Source organism: Macrotis lagotis, chromosome 5 (assembly GCF_037893015.1).
Source record: "Macrotis lagotis isolate mMagLag1 chromosome 5, bilby.v1.9.chrom.fasta, whole genome shotgun sequence".
In the NCBI taxonomy this organism is placed as follows: domain Eukaryota; kingdom Metazoa; phylum Chordata; class Mammalia; order Peramelemorphia; family Peramelidae; genus Macrotis; species Macrotis lagotis.
In genome coordinates this window covers 259,917,040-259,933,494 of record NC_133662.1, presented here as the reverse complement: position 1 = coordinate 259,933,494, position 16,455 = coordinate 259,917,040, and the positions used below count along the sequence as shown (strand labels likewise).

At 40.3% G+C, this 16,455-nt stretch overlaps 1 protein-coding gene across 12 annotated transcripts in view; it reads left to right on the top strand.

Moving 5' to 3' along the window:
* The window catches only part of VPS8 (VPS8 subunit of CORVET complex), a 180,122-nt gene that overhangs the window by 122,515 nt on the left and 41,152 nt on the right, over positions 1-16,455 (top strand). For all 12 annotated transcript variants that reach the window (XM_074189594.1, XM_074189588.1, XM_074189595.1 and 9 more), the window contains 3 exons: positions 954-1,101; positions 1,496-1,585; positions 15,054-15,096. In XM_074189594.1, coding sequence (XP_074045695.1) covers positions 954-1,101; positions 1,496-1,585; positions 15,054-15,096 — 281 coding nt within the window. The remainder of the gene's footprint in view (positions 1-953; positions 1,102-1,495; positions 1,586-15,053; positions 15,097-16,455) is intronic.

The following is a 16,455-nucleotide window of genomic DNA, read 5'->3' as shown; positions in this document are numbered from 1 at the left end:
TAATTTTCATTTCCTGCACAATCTTGGTGAGGCCACCAAGGACAATGGAGCTGTGAACGGGACTGGCCTCTCTCTTTAGACAAGGAAAACTGCGGGTGCTATTAGCCCCTTGCTCTTGGAGTCCTCCTCATCCCTAAGAGGAGAGCTTTCTTCCTAAATGCTGATTCCCTTTCCCTTCTTTCTGTATGTAACCATCATTGACATCTATCCAACCCTTCATCTGGCCAGGCCTGGGGGTTACAGAGTGCAGCTCTCATCACACACACACACACACACACACACACACACACACACACACACACACCATGTAATGACCACCTCTGACTGCCCCCCAGCAACTCCCTAAAACCATTACTCTGCTCCACATTATCAGTTATGATGATGATTGGTAGCCTTCATATAGAGCTTTAAATATTATCTCATTTGATCCTCATAATAACTCTGGGAGGAATGTGCTACTATTATCCTCATCTTATAGATGAGCAAACTGAGGCAGACAAGGTCAAGTATCTTGCTGAAGGTCACACAGTTTGCAAGTGTCTATGGATGAATTTTAACTCTATTCTTCCTGACTCCAAGCCTGGTGCTCTCTGCACATACCACCTACCCTCCTAAATTTCAGGTCCTCAGTTTTTAAAAACCTATTTCCTGGTTTGGTTGGGAGGAAATCACTTTGAAAAGGATGACATAAGATAGTTAAAAGACATGACCTTGTGAGGGAGCCAAGACCTCTTTCTGGTTCAGGAGGCTCTGCCAAGGCATCAGGTTTCTGGGTAACATCAGATTTCTAAGCACAATCTCAGGGCTTCCAGGCCAGGTACTCACCTTCAGTCAAGACACTGGGCTTTTTGGTTGTTGCTCTGGTGTTTGAACACTCCTCTCCCCCTTCCCCCATCCCCAGTCATAGACAATTCTATCCAATTGCAATGGTCCTGTGGCTCTTCTCTTTTCAGGGAAGGTGTTTCCATGAATCAAGAAACTCTACAGGCGGCCCCCCATATCACAGAGCAGTTCATTGAGTTATTATGTCTGTATAACCCCCACCAAGTGATTGACACTCTGCAAGTTCTTGAGTCCTACCGGCTGGAAGAGACCATTCAGGTGAGGCCCTGGCCTGGTCTTTGGGCCAGGATCCAATGCTTGGTTTTATCCTGGGCTTAAAGTGGGGTACAGTGCTAACCTAGGATGTGCCATTGTCCCTGGAGATACCCAGACCCTAATTCCCAACCTAGAACTGGAAGACAGGTCCTCCCCCCCGTTCTGGGGTCACTGGGGGATGCCCAGGAAGGCTTCTCTGCAACCAGACTGTCCATAATTCTCTGATAATTTCAGGTAAAGATAATCTCATCACAGGATATGAAAAAAAAAAGATCCCAGACTGTAAGAGAGCAGAGCTCTCCTTTTCTCATTAATAACTTTATCATCATTTTCTTTGGTGCTAAGAGGATATCCTCAGCATAAGAAACTAAGAAAACTTGAATCTTTCTTGTTTTAGATTACCCAGAAGTACCAGCTTCTTGAAGTATGTGCCTTCCTCTTAGAGAAGAAAGGAGATGTTCATGGTGCTTTCTTAATAATGCTTGAGGTAAGCTGACATCATCTTACATTTTAAAAGGAGTTTCACAAGCTGATTGAAAGCTCCTCTGCCTCTGGCAGTCTTCAGATGGAGCTGGCTCTCAGCTCAGGAGTGGGTCTGCCCATGCAGGGAGCCCTGTGGGCGGCTTCCTTGGCCCCACGTGCTTCTGTTGGATATCAGGGATCTGGGGTCTTGTCTGCTTGGTGAGTCCCACACACACACCCCCCATCCCCTGACACCAGTGGTAGTGATTGTGGCTGAAACCATGTGGCCATTCTGCTGGTGAGCCTGTCTCCCTGTGGCCACCAGGCTGGGCCTTGAGCCTGTAAGAGGCTGACAGTCATCAGTGAGAAGACAGAGCTTTGGATCTTCTTGTAGATTCTTCAGGACTAGATTTCAGATGCCAAAAAGGTGTGCAAGGTGGTCAGAGGCCATCATTCAGACACTCAGGGGTGGTTCATGCTCTTCTGCCCATGCACGTTCCCCAGGCCCACCTCTTGACTGGAAGCCAAGGTTGCGATGGTAGTTAGAGGATCCATACACGAGCAGAGATGAGCGGGACCCACTGATCAGAGGCAGAGTTTACCCAACCATGGGGGTTCCTCACTTTATGACCCTTCTTTCTGTCTAGATTCGGCTTTGCTCAATCCAGGAAATCCTCCTTTATATTCTTCAGAAATCACACACACACACACACACACACACACACACACACACACACACACAGAAGTTAACTTCCATTGTCTCATTGGGGAGGTTCCTTAACCTCAGCACTGTTCTGAGCCAAATCACTTGGGAAATTAAAAGAAAATGTTAGGAATTTACCACTGAGTGAAACCAGCGTGAATTTAATGTATAATTGGTACAGACCCATGCTGGTACTAATGGGGGTGCGACGATGAAGAAAGTGTGCTCCTTTCCCTCATGACCAATGATCAGCAAACATTCATTAGCAGCCAAAGAAAGTCTTTCCGTTCCCTTTGCTCCCATGCTTATTCTCCCAAAGACTCCCTTCCTGAAAAACTAAGGGAGTTATTCTCCTTTACTTCTGAACCTTTGACATGATTAAGGTACATCACATTTTCTCCTCTATTTTCATCCTCCTCCTGCTCCCCCTTCCTTAATGTCCCCTCCCATTCTGTAAATTATCCCTAAAACAACCACCACCAACAACAGTAGTGATTTACCTGTGGGCAGGGTGTTGCAAGATATAATTCATGATTTTCTGGGCCTGTTTCTCCACTATCACTTCTATTTGATTTATGCTTTCACCCTGGTCTCCTCATGTAAATTTAGAAAGAAATCTTACTGATCTTTCTGTTGTTAATTTGTTTTTGCTATCTGTGAGTGCTATACTTGTTTACCTACCTCCAATTTCTCTTGTATGGCATGTTTGAAAATTGAATAATTTCATGAGGAATAGTTTTCTTTCTAGGAATATTTTGAATGCCTCTTTTCTTATTTAATGACTATCTTTTTTCATTTATGGTCAGATTGAGATTTGAGGAGAGATCACCTTGGAATGCATCTTGAGTTCCTTTGCTCTTTGGAACAGATTATTCCGTGACCTTTTACAGTTTCCGATGGGTGTAGAGTAGTCTTGTGCTATTCAAGTTTTCTGTCCTTTATATTTGAAGGTCTTTCTCTTGGTCACTTGTAGAATTTATATGTTGACAGTCGAATCATTATATTTAACTGTTCGATGCCTTGGCCCCTGCGGATGCTTTTGATTGTCTCTTCTATCTTCTGTGTTCAGAAGTTCCAGGCAGTTTGCTGGTCTTGCTTGCTATATCATGTCATATTCTTCTGGAAGACCCATCATCCCTGTGCTTCTGCCATACATCTCACCTTCACAATTGGTATATTTTGCTTGAATGGAGATCATATTTTCTTCTAAGGTTGTTGCTTTCTGCTTCTCCTCTTTGAGATTGTCCTTTACTTCCATGAGTTTGCCTCAGTTTCCCTCCTTTGTTAGACTCATTGCCCAGAGTCAGGGCTTTCTCTTTGACTTTCTCTTCTACCTGTGCTGATGAATCTGAGCAGTGGATTCTCTTCTCATAGCTTTTGTTTCACTGTTTGAACCCTTCAGGAACCTTGTGCTGTAGCTCCATACTTTCTTGGGAGTCCACAGAGCTCTCAGTCTCCCTGAGTGTGGATTCATCTCCCTTTGCCCTGTGATGTTTATTCATAGAAGCCTGAGCTCTTCCCCCAGATCTGGAGCCAAATTCCCTTCTGCTCTTAGCATCTTCTCTGTTGGTTTATCCAACTGAATTTGCTTCCTCCTGAGATGTTTATGTAATTTCGGTCTTTTTACTTATTTTCCCCCATTACTCACTTTCTCACTTTCTCTTCTTTAGCAGCTTATTGGTACAATACATAAGTAAATAAAGCACTGGACCTGGAACTAGGATGATCTGAGTTCAAATCCTGCCTCAGACTAGCTGTGTGACCCTGTCCAGTTCATTTAACCTCCACCTGCCTCAGTCTCTTCCCCCTGTTCAATGGGAATGATCACAGCACCTTCCTCCCAGGGCATTGTGAGATAGTGTTTATAAAGCTCTTAGTGCAGGGCCTGTACACAGTAGGTATTTAATAAATGCAGATTTCCTCAGGAGTAGATCCCAGGTATCTCTGCCTTTTTCCGGCTTCACTGTTCACCAGCCTCCCTCAGACGTGGGTCCTATCCCTCCCCAGTGGGCTCATTCTGCAGCCTAGTCTGCCAGGGCCTGAGCACATCCTGCCCTTTGGATCTCAGTGGTGAGAGAGGAGGAAGAGAGGGAGGCAGAGGCCAGGGGTCAAACCTTGATCTTCTGCTCTAAGTTCAACAGCTTTCTGCTTTATTGGATGGCTTGTGTCCCAGACCCTGGAGACAGGTAGTCTGCTTATCTACACTTTGTGATTCCTATTTTGGAGCATTTGGGAGGGGATGAGGGCCAAGGAAAATGTCTAGTCCTCCATCCTGTGGGTCCTGTGTCCCAGGAGTCATGGTCATCTTGATTTTCTAGACTGTATTGGCTGCTAACCCATACTGTGCTTGTCCACAGAAGCCCCCAGAGTTGGTAGTGTGCTTCTCTCTAGCCAGGCATCCTCCATCTTGGGCTCCTGTGAAGTGCAATACTTAACATTTATTAGTGCTTGCCCATCAAGACCTTCTGGCATCTTGGCCTTGTCCCCTAGAATGTTGGCTCTTTCTCCTGGCCATCCATGACTTTCTCTAAGTCACTGATAAAAACATTAAGAAGCAAAGGCTGGCAGAGCTCCTGGCAAGTTCTCCTGGGAACCCTCTTTCCCTGATAACTGCTCTTGGGGTGCTGGTTCTGAACTCACTTTACAGCATTGTCATTAAGCCACATCTGTCCATCTTTTCCACAAGAACAGTGTGAAAGAATTTGTCTAAAGCTTTACTGCAATCTAGGTCAGCTCTTCTCTACCAGGCTCAGAACCTTATCTCACGGCATGTTTGAAAAGCCAACAATCTTCAAAAAAGGCAGCAGACTTTAGCGAGCATGACCCGTCTGATCACAGTGTACTGGCCCTTTGTGATCACTGCTTCTTTTTCAGGATATACACTGGCCATCCCTTGGCTTGCTGGCAAGCGGGCCGACACATGGTTGTCCTACATTTAGTGGCCTGCTTTCTCTCCTTTTCTGGGATTACAGGAGTCTTGAGGAACCTCTCCAGGTCTCCATGAGGGCACAAAGGTCACTAACAAGCTGAATACAAAGACTGTCTGGTCCAATCATGATTTGGAATGTGGTTCAGAATGGCCAGAGCTGCTCCTTCAAGGTCCAGGGCAGTCTGGGCTATTCTCAGCCCTTTACTGGATTGGGATCATTCTTTTTTTTTTAGAAAGATTTTATTAATTTTGAGTTTTACAATTCTCCCCCTATTCTTGCTTCCCTCCCTCCTCCCCCTACAGAAGGACATCCTTGACACTGTTTCCATGGTATATATTGATCTCGGTTGAATGTGATGAGAGAGAAATCATATCCTTAAGGAAGAAAAATGAAGTATAAGAGACAGAAAATTGCATAATAAGATAACATGTTTTTGTTTTCTAAATTGAAGGTAATAGTCTTTGGTCTTTGTTCAAACTCCACGATTCTTTCTCTGGATAGAGATGGTATTCTCCATCGCAGATACCCCAAAATTCTCCCTGGTTGTTGCACTGATGGAATGAGCAAGTCAATCAAGGGTGATCATCACCCCCATGTTGCTGTTAGGGTGTACAATGTTTTTCTGGTTCTACTTATCTCACTCAGCATCAGTTCGTGCAAATCCCTCCAGGCTTCCCTGAATTACCCATCCCTCCTGGTTTCTAATAGAACAGTAGTGTTCCATGACATACATAGACCACAGTTTGTTAAGCCATTCCCCAACTGGAGGACATTCACTTAATTTCCAGTTCTTTGCCACCACAAGCAGGGTCACTATGAATAGTTTCGTACAAGTGATGTTTTTACCCTTTTTCATCATATCTTCAGGGTATAGACCCAGTAGTGGTATTGCTGGATAAAAGGGTATGAACATTTTTGTGCCTGTGAGCATAATTCCAAATTGTTCTCCATAAAGGTTGGATAAGTTCACAGCTCCACCAACACTATATTAGTGTCCCAGATTTCCTACATCCCTTCCAACATTGATCATTGTCCTTTCTGGTCATATTGACCAGTCTGAGAGGTGTGAGGTGGTATCTCAGAGATGCTTTAATTTGCATTTCTCTAATAATTAATGATTTAGAGCAATTTTTCATATGACTGTAGATCGCTTTGATCTCCTCGTTTGTAAATTGCCTTGGCATATCCTTTGACCATTTGTCAATTGGGGAATAGCTTTTTTTTTTTGTAAATTTGACTCAGTTCTCTGCATAGTTTAGAAATGAGTCCTTTGTCAGAAATATTAGTTGTAAAAATTGTTTCCCAATTTACTACATTTCTTTTGATCTTTGTTACAGTGGTTTTGTCTGTGCAAAAGCTTTTTAATTTAATGTAATCAAAATCATCTAGCTTGTTTTTAATGATGTTCTGCATCTCTTCCTTGGTCATAAACTGCTTCCTTTTCCATAGATCTGACAGGTAAATTAGTCCTTGATCTTCTAGTTTGCTTATAATATTGTTTTTTATTTCTAAATCCTATGTCCATTAGGATCTTATCTTGGTATAGGATGTGAAGTGTTGGTCTAATTTAAGTTTCTTCCATTCTAACTTCCAATTTTCCCAAGTTTTTATTGAAGAGAGAGTTTTTAATCCCTAAAGCTGAACTCTTTGGGTTTATCAAACAGTAGTTACTATAATCATTTCCTGCTCTTGCACTTAGTCTATTCCACTGATCCTCCACTCTATTTCTTAGCCAATACCAGACAGTTTTGATGACTGATGTTTTATAATATAATTTTAGATCTGTTAAGGCTAAGCCATCTTCTTTTGTACTTTTTTTTCATTGAATCCCTGGAAATTCTTGACTTTTTATTTCTCCATATAAATTTTTTTTTAGATTTTTTTTTCAAGGCAATGGGGTTAAATGGCTTGCCCAAGGCCACACGGCTAGGTAATTATTAAGTGTCTGAGTCTGGATTTGAACTCAGGTACTCCTGACTACAAGGCTGGTGCTCTATCCACTGCACCACCTAGCCGCCCCTCTCCATATAAATTTACTTACAACGTTTTCTAACTAATTAAAGTAATTTTTTGGAATTTTAATTCCAAGACAAGTTTAGTTTTGGTAGAATTATCATTTTTATTATATTAGCTCAACCTATCCATGAGCAGCTGATGTTTGCCCAGTTATTTAAATTTGATTTTATTTGTGTGAGAAGTGTTTTGTAATTGTTTTCAAAAAGTTTTTGAGTGCCTTGGCAAATAGACTCCCAGGTATTTTATATTGTCTGAGGTTACTTTGAATGAGATTTCTCTTTCTAGCTCTTTCTGCTGGATCTTGCTAGTCATATATAGAAATGTTGAGGATTTATGAGGGTTTATTTTATATCCTGAGACTTTGCTAAAGTTGCTAATTATTTCTAATTGTTTTTTAGATGATATTTTGGGATTCTCTAGGTAGTCCATCATGTCATCTGCAAAGAGTGAGAGTTTTGTCTTTTCCTTTACAATTCTAATTCCTTCAATTTCTTTTTTCCTTCTCTTATTGCTGAAGCTAACATTTCTAATAATGATATTGAATAGTAGTGGTGATAATGGGCATCCTTGTTTCACCCCTGATCTTACTGGGAATGCCTCTAGCCTGTCCCCACTGAATATAATGCTTGTTGATGGTTACATATAGATACTGCTTATTATTCTGAGGAACAGTCCATTTATTCCTACACTCTCTGGTGTTTTTAGTAAGAATGGATGCTGTATTTTATCAAAATCTTTTTCAGCATCTATTGATATGATCATATGATTTCTTTTTTTTTTTTTTTTGCAAGGCAATGGGGTTAAGTGGCTTGCCCAAGGCCACACAGCTAGGTAATTATTAAGTGTCTGAGACTGGATTTGAACCCAGGTACTCCTGATTCCAGGGCCAGTGCTTTATCCACTGCGCCACCTAGCCACCCAATCATATGATTTCTGATAGGTTTGTTATTGATATAGTTAATTATACTGACAGTTTTCCTAATATTGAACCAACTCTGCATTCCTGGAATAAATCCTACTTGGTCATAATGTATTATCCTAGTGATAATTTGTTGTAATCATTTTGCTAAGATTTTGGCATCTATATTCATCAAGAAGATAAGTGTATAATTTTCTTTCTATGTTTTAACTCTTCCTGGTTTAGGTATCAGTACCATATTGGTATCATAGAGTTAGGCAGAGTTCCGTCTTCATCTATTTTTCCAAAGAGTTTATATAGAATTGGAACCAATTGTTCCTTAAATGTTTGATGGAATTCACTTGTGAATCCATCTGGCCCTGGAGATTTTTTCTTAGGGAGCTCAATAATGGCTTGTTGAATTTCCTGTTCTGAGATAGGGTTATTTAGGTTTTTAATTTCCTCTTCATTTAATCTGGGCAACTTATATTTTTGTAAATATTTGTCAATTTCACTTAGATTGTCGAATTTATTGGCATAGAGTTGGGCAAAATAATCCTGAAGTATTACTTTAATTTCCTCCTCATTGGTGGTGAGTTCACCTTTTTCATTTATGATACTAGAAATTTGATTTTCATCTTTCTTTTTTTAATTGAATTGATCAGAGATGTATCAATTTTATTGGGGTTTTTTTCATAAAACAGCCTTGGTTCAATAGTTTTCTTGATTTTGAATTTATTAATTTATTCTTTAATTTTTAGAATTCCTAATTTAGTATTTAATGGGGATTTTTAGTCTGTTCTTTCTCTAATTTTTAGTTGCATATTTAGTTGATTGATTTCTTCTTTCTCTAATTTATTCATGTAAGCATTTAAAGATATATCCCCTGATAGCTGCCTTGAGTATATGCCATAGATTTTGATATGTTGTTTTATTATTGTCATTATCTAGGATGAAATAATTTAATTCTTTCCATATTTTGTTGCTTGATCCACTCATTCTTTAAAATGAGGTTATTTAGTTTCTAATTAGTTCTGGGTCTATTACTCCCTGACCCAAAATTGCATACTATTTTTATTGCATTATGATCTGAGAAAGATATATTCACTATCTCTGCCTTTCTGCAATTGATCATTAGGTTTTTATGCCCTAGTACATAGCCAATTTTTGTGTGAGTGCCATGTACTGCAGGAAAAAAGACATATTCCTTTTTATCCCCATTCAGTTTCCTCTATAGGTCTATCATATCTAGGTTTTCTAACAATTTATGTCCTTAACTTCCTTTTTTGTTTATTTTATGATTAGATTTATCTAAATCTGAGAGTGGGAGGTTGAAGTCTCCCACTAGTAGAGTTTTGCTGTCTGTGTTTTCCTGTAGCTCTTTCAACTTCTGTAAGAATTTGGATGCTATACCATTGGATACATACATATTTAGTACTGAAATCACTTTATTGTCTATGGTACCTTTTAGGAGGATATATTTTCCTTCCTTATCTCTTTTAACACTATTTTTGCAGCTGCTTTGTCTGAGATCAGGATTACTACCCCTGGTTTTTTTTTCACTTCAGCTGAAGCAAAAAATATATTTTACTCCAACCTTTTACCTTTACTCTATATGTATCTCTCTGCTTCAAATGAGTTTCTTGTGAGCAGCATATTGTAGGATTCTGGTTTTTAATCCACTCTGCTATTCTCTTATGTTTTAAGGGAGAGTTCATCCCATTCACATTCAGAGTTATAATTACTAACTCTTTATTGCCCGCCATGCTATCTTCCTTCTGTTTGTACTTTTCCACTTTTTCCCTTTCTCTATATTCCCCAGCATTTTGTTTCTGAATACCACCACCTGCAGTGTGTTTGCCCTCCTATATAAACCTCCTTCCCCTTTCTTTCCCCTTTCCATTTTCCCCTTCTTCCCTTCCTTCTACTAGTTTCCCTTTTTCTTTGTTCAAGGTCAACTCAGAACCTGCTGCTATGAATAGTTTTCTACAAGTGATGTTTTTACCCTTTTTCATCATCTCTTCAGGGTATAGGCCCAGTAGTGGGATTGCTGGATTAAGGGATATACACATTTTTGTTGCCCTTTGGGCATAATTCCAAATTGTTCTCCATAAAGGTTGGATGAGTTCACAGCTCCACCAACAATGCATTAGTGTCCCAGATTTCCCACAACCCTTCCAACAATGATCATTGTCCTTTCTGGTGATATTGGCCAGTCTGAGAGGTGTGAGGTGGTACCTCAGAGCTTTAATTTTCATTTCTCTAATAAGTGATGATTTAGAAAAATTTTCCATATGACTATGGATTGCTTTGATCTCCTCATCTGTAAATTGCCTTTGCATATCTTTTAACCATTTGTCAATTGGGGAATGGCTTTTTGTTGTAAATTTGACTCAGTTCTCTGTATAGTTTAGAAATGAGGCATTTGTCAGGAATACTAGTTTCCCAGTTTACTACATCTCTTTTGATCTTGGTTACAGTGGTTTTGTCTGTGCAAAAGCTTTTTAATTGAATGTAATCAAAATCATCTAGTTTGTTTTTAATGATGCTCTCCATCTCTTCCTTGGTCATAAACTGCTTCCCTTTCCATAGATCTGACAGGTAAACTAGTTCTTGATCTAATAGTTTGCTTATAATATTGTTTTTTATTTCTAAATCCTGTATCCATTTGGATCTTATCTTGGTATAGGGTGTGAGGTGTTGCTCTAATCCAAGTTTCTGCCATACTAACTTCCAGTTTTCCCAACAGTTTTTATTGAAGAGAGAGTTTTTATCCTAATAGCTGAATTCTTTGGGTTTATCAAACAGCAGATTGCTATAACTGTTTCCTGCTATTGTATGTAGTCTATTCCACTGATCCACCACTCTATTTCTTAGCCAGTACCAGACAGTTTTGATGGCTGATGCTTTATAATATAATTTTAGATCTGGTAGAGCTAAGACACCTTCTTTTGCACTTTTTTTTTTCATTGAATCCCTGGAAATTCTTGATTTTTTATTTCTCCATATGAATTTACTTATCATTTTTTCTAACTCATTGAAGTAATTTTTTGGAATTTTGATTGGTAGGGCACTAAACAGGTAGTTTAGTTTTGGTAGAATTGTCATTTTTATTATATTAGGTTGACCTATCCATGAACAATTGATATTTGTCCAGTTATTTAAATCTGATTTTATTTGTGTGAGAAGTGTTTTGTAATTATTTTCAAAAAGTTTCTGAGTTTGCCTTGGCAAACAGACTCCCAGTTATTTTATATTATCTGAGGTTACTTTGAATGGGATTTCTTTTTCTGGCTCTTTCTGCTTTATCTTGCTAGTCATATATAGAAAAGTTGAGGGTTTATGAGGGTTTATTTTATATCCTGCAACTTTGCTAAAGTCGCTAATTGTTTCCAGTAGTTTTTTGGATGATTCATTGGTCTCTAAGTATACCATCATGTCATCTGCAAAGATTAAGAGTTTTGTCTCTTCCTTCCCAATTCTAATTCCTTCCATTTCTTTTTCTTCTCATTGCTGAAGCTAACATTTCTAATACAATACTGAATAGTAGTGGTGAGAATGGGCATACTTGTTTCACCCCTGATCTTACTGGTAATACCTCTAGCCTCTCCCCATTGAATATAATGCTTGTTGATGTTTTCAGAGAGATACTGCTAATTATTCTAAGGAACAGTCCATTTATTCCTACACTCTAGTGTTTTTAGTAGGAATGGGTGCTGTATTTTGTCAACATCTTTTTCAGCATCTGTTGATATAATCATATAATTTCTGATAGGTTTATTGTTGATATAATTAATTATACTAACAGTTCCTAATATTTGAACCAACTTGGGGATCATTCTTAACCTGCCATTTTTTCTTGTAATCTTCCCAGCCCAGAAGTCATTCTTCAGATTGAGTAGTTAAGCAGCTCTACCTTCTCATCATCTCTCACTTTCCCTCCTCTATGACCAGCCATCCTCTCCCTTCTAAAATCTTCTTTTTTTAAATGAAATTTGGAAATTTTTTTGTTTCATTTTTTTATTTTTTACTTTTGGTTTTTGCAAGGCAGTGGGGTTAAATGACTTGCCCAAGGCCATGTAACAAGGTAATTAAGTGTCTGAGGTTGGATGTGAACTCAGGTCCTCCTGACTCCAGGGCCAGTGCTCTATCTACTGTGCCACCTGGCAGCCCCTTTTTGATTGTTTTAAAAAGGTTAATTAAAAAAACCTTCCAGAGTCATATGTCAGTCTTGGGTCCCATCCTACCATTCCACCAAGTCTAGGATACCTCTAAGTAGACCTGCAAAACTACCAACAAACATGTGATTGCCAGTCCTTCCCTATTCAATGTTCAGCTCTCTCTGGAACTGGGGAGCATTTTCCATCCCAAGTCTTTCCCAGTTGTCATGGATCATTGACCTGCTGAGAAGAGCCAAGTCATTCACAGTTGTTATGATGTTGCCGTTACCATTTCCAATGTCCTGGTCCTGCTCCCTTCCCTTTGCATCAGTTCATGTGAGTCTCAGGTTTTTCTGAAAGCATCCTGCTCCTCATTTCTGAAAGCACAGTCCTCTCCATCACCATCATCAACCACAACCTGCTGGTTCTTTGTAAAGGACTTTATAACCACCCTTTGGTTTTACAAAGGGGCACCCAAGGGGAGCAGAGGCAGCCAGCGGAGGAGGCACAGGACAGTGTTTCCTCTTCCCCTCCTTCATCCTTTTCCTCCTCCCCTCCTCCCCCTCCTCTTCTTCCTCTCCTCCTCCCCCTCCCCCTCTCCCTGGGTGGTTTCTAGTTGTACCTTCAGCATTCTGTTCTTGAGGAATTTGCCCCTCTCCTTGACTTACTGCTCCCCACAAAATTTTAGTTTATAATATCCTACTTGAACCTTTTGAAATCTGGTCTCCCATAATCCAGGTGGATATAAAATAAAGAGAAGTCATGTGGAATAGTGGTTAGAGGGTGGGACCTGCAATCAGAAGGCTCTGGATACAAATCCTACCTCTGACCCCATTTGTCCATGGCCAGTTAACATCCTTGAGTCTCCAGTAAACCTCACAGCTTGTGTACTAAGTAAATCCTAGCCAGGTCATGACCTGCAGAGAAAGAGCTTTCACATGCTGAAGCCCCAGGAGCTGGCTATAGTGCTCTCTGTTAGGTGATTCTCTGCCATCAATCCTAAATGATCCCTTTCTCCCAAGGCTCCCCCCCCTTCTACCCTGGCAACCAGCTCTTCTGTACTAGGGAAATTCAGACCCAGAATAAGAGGTCCCCCTCTCTGGGGCTTCCACCTTTTGAAGGATAAAAGGATCATTAAGGCAAGTCAGAAGTGTGGGAGTTGATCTGCTTTTGGCTAAAAGAGAATTCCAGCAGATGTCTGGATAATGAGCCTCTTTCTTCACCACTCTTTCATGTACCTATGCCAGACTTGTGATCTGTCTCCCCAACCTCATTCTTTGTTCTGCCTGGGCGATCTGGGCACGGCCACAAAGTCCAACAACCCAATCTGAGAGTGCTTCACTCTGCTTGCCCTCTCAAGGGTGTCCCAAGCACCCCTCCACAATGTCCGGGGCTGTGATGGCCTTTCCTCTTCCTGCCAGTCATAGGCACCATGCCACCAAGCCCAGAGTACCTCATCCTTGCCAACCCCAACTCTGGTTGGAAGCCCACCATGTTCCAGATTTCATCCTCAGGCCCCACCTTCCTCAAGAGTCATTTATTTCTCCTATAGGTACTCTCTTTTCCCAAACCCATACTTCAGGTCATTGGTATCACCTGCAGAAGTGCTTTCTAGAATCATCCTGGCAGTCTTAGCTTTTGCTGACATGAATTAGCAACCACCAGATGTGACAGATCTCAGAAAGTGCTCTTCCCCTTCCTAGCTGTTTGCCCTGGGAAGGCCATGGACCTCCCTATTATCAGGTGTCTCCTAGTGTGGTGGCACCAGCTTCCCCATCTCTTCTTCTGTCTCACTGGAAGGAACTTGTGGATTCCTAGCATCATTTTTTTTGTTTGTCCTCTATTCCTTTTTTATTATGTAAATATTTTATTTGTTTTTCCAATATATATTCAATGGTAGTTTCTACCATTTTTTTTAATTTTAGGAAGGTTGTATTTATTTTGAGTTTTACAATTTTCCCTCAATCTTGCTTCCCTCCCCCATCCCCCACAGAAGGCAGTTTGTTAGTCTTTATGTCATTCCCATAGTATGCATTGATCTAAGTTGAATGTGATAAGAAAGAAATCATATCCTTAAGGAAGAGATAGCAGAATTACATAATAAGATAACTTTTTTTTTAATTAAAGGTAATAGCCTTGGTCCTTGTTCAAACTCCACAATTTTTTCTCAGGATACAGATTCTACCATTTTTTTTGCAAGATTTTGAATTTTACAGTTTTTCTCCCTTCCCCCTTCCCTCCTTCTTCCCCCCCAACAGAAGACAATCTGATATAGGCTTTATATTTGTAACCACCATCATCATTTAAAAAGATTTTTAAAAACAAATTTGTTAGTTTGGGCATTTTTTTTAAACTTCAAGTTTTAAGTTCTCTTCCTCCTTCCTGCAAGGAGGATGGTTTCAGAAAAACATCATAACTGATGTAAATGTTCATTGTACATAGCAACCACAATCAACTGTTCAAGACTTGGCTACTTTAAGATAAAGATCCAAGCTAATTCTGAAGGGCTCGTGATGAAAAATGTTCTTCACCTCCAGAGACAGAACAGATGAACTCTTCAGTGCAGATCAAAGCTATTGTTTAACTTTCTTTGTTTTTCTTGCCTTTATTTTTGCAATAATGATTTCATATGTATAATGGATTTCACATTGCTTGCCTTCTCAATGGGTGGGAGTGAGGGGGGAGAGAGAGAACTTTGAAGTCAAAATAAATTTTTTTAAAAATAAAAAAAAAGAATCAAAGTGTTTGGGAAACAAGAAATATGAAGTATTTCCTTTATCCCATAGAGACTCCAAAGCAAGCTCCGGGAATTTACACAGGAAAGTGAAAGTAAGTTTTTGATCACAAGTTTTTGATTCCATAATTGCCAATTTGATCTTAAGTGACCTCAGCCCATTAACCCATCCACCCTTGTATTTCCTCCTAGGATACCTCGTTGATTAAACATTGGTCCTTCTCTGATCTTTGACATAGCAGAGAATCAGTTTCTAGAAGGCAGGAAACACTGTTTCCTGGAGCACAGGAAATCCTCATTGAAGGCAGAATCCCTGATGGACCTATGAGATCCCATCTGTTGCATTTATAAGCATCTTTTTTGGAGAAATTAGGCTCAAACCCAAGTTTCACAAAGATTAGACCTGGTAGAATTATGGGAAATTGTTATCCCCCAGTTATCCCAATAGTCTGGAGTTGTCTTCAACCGTACATTTTGAGGAATCCATTGATGAGCCAGGTGCCCCATGACTATTTTCCCATGTTCATCATGGTGGGAGTGTGGACAGGAGCAGAATCACAGAGAGTGGGCATCCACTCTGATCCACATCTAGACTGATGACATAGGCTACCTCTTCTGTCAAGGCCTGTTAGCACACCCTAGAACACCCAAGGACCCATCAGTGGACTTGCAGAACAGGGTGACTTTGGGACTATGCATCAAGATGGATTTCTTAGGATGTTTTCTATAGGCTAAGAGAATTGCATTCCTTGAACCCACATCACCTAAGAGTGAGGCAGCAAGGTGGAGCAGTGGTTAAAGCACTGGCCTTGAAAGCAGAAGAACCTGAGTTCAAATCTGACCTCAGATACTTTATACTTCTGTGTGATCTTGGGCAAGTCCCTTAACCCTGATTACCTTGCATCCAGGAGCATCTTCATTTGTCCTGATTCATGTCTGGTCACTGAACACAAATGTCTCTGGAGGAGAAAGTGAGGCTGGAGACTTAGCACAGCCCCCCCCTCACTCAGATCCAGTTCATGTTTGTCATGGCAGCACCTCCCTGATATCATGGTCTTCTTTGAGAATGAAGGACAGAGGCTGCTAGGTGGCGCAGTGGATAGAGCACAGACCCTGGAGTCAGGAGTACCTGAGTTCAAATCTGGTCTCAGACACTTAATAATTACCTAGCTGTGTGGCCTTGGGCAAGCCACTTAACCCCATTTGTCTTGCAAAAACCTAAAAAAAAAACTAAAAAAAAAAAGAGAGAATGAAGGACAAGCATCATCACCTAAAAATAGAGTAGGGCAGGGGACATGGAGAAGACAAGACAAGACAAATCAAACTGAGACAGAGCTTGATTTTAATCAGTCACCCCTGGATAAGTTAGAGTCTGCCGTCTCCAAGATAGAGCCAAGCCCCAGTTTCAGTTCCAAAATGACTTTTACATGGAATTGTCAGTTCTATTATTTTAT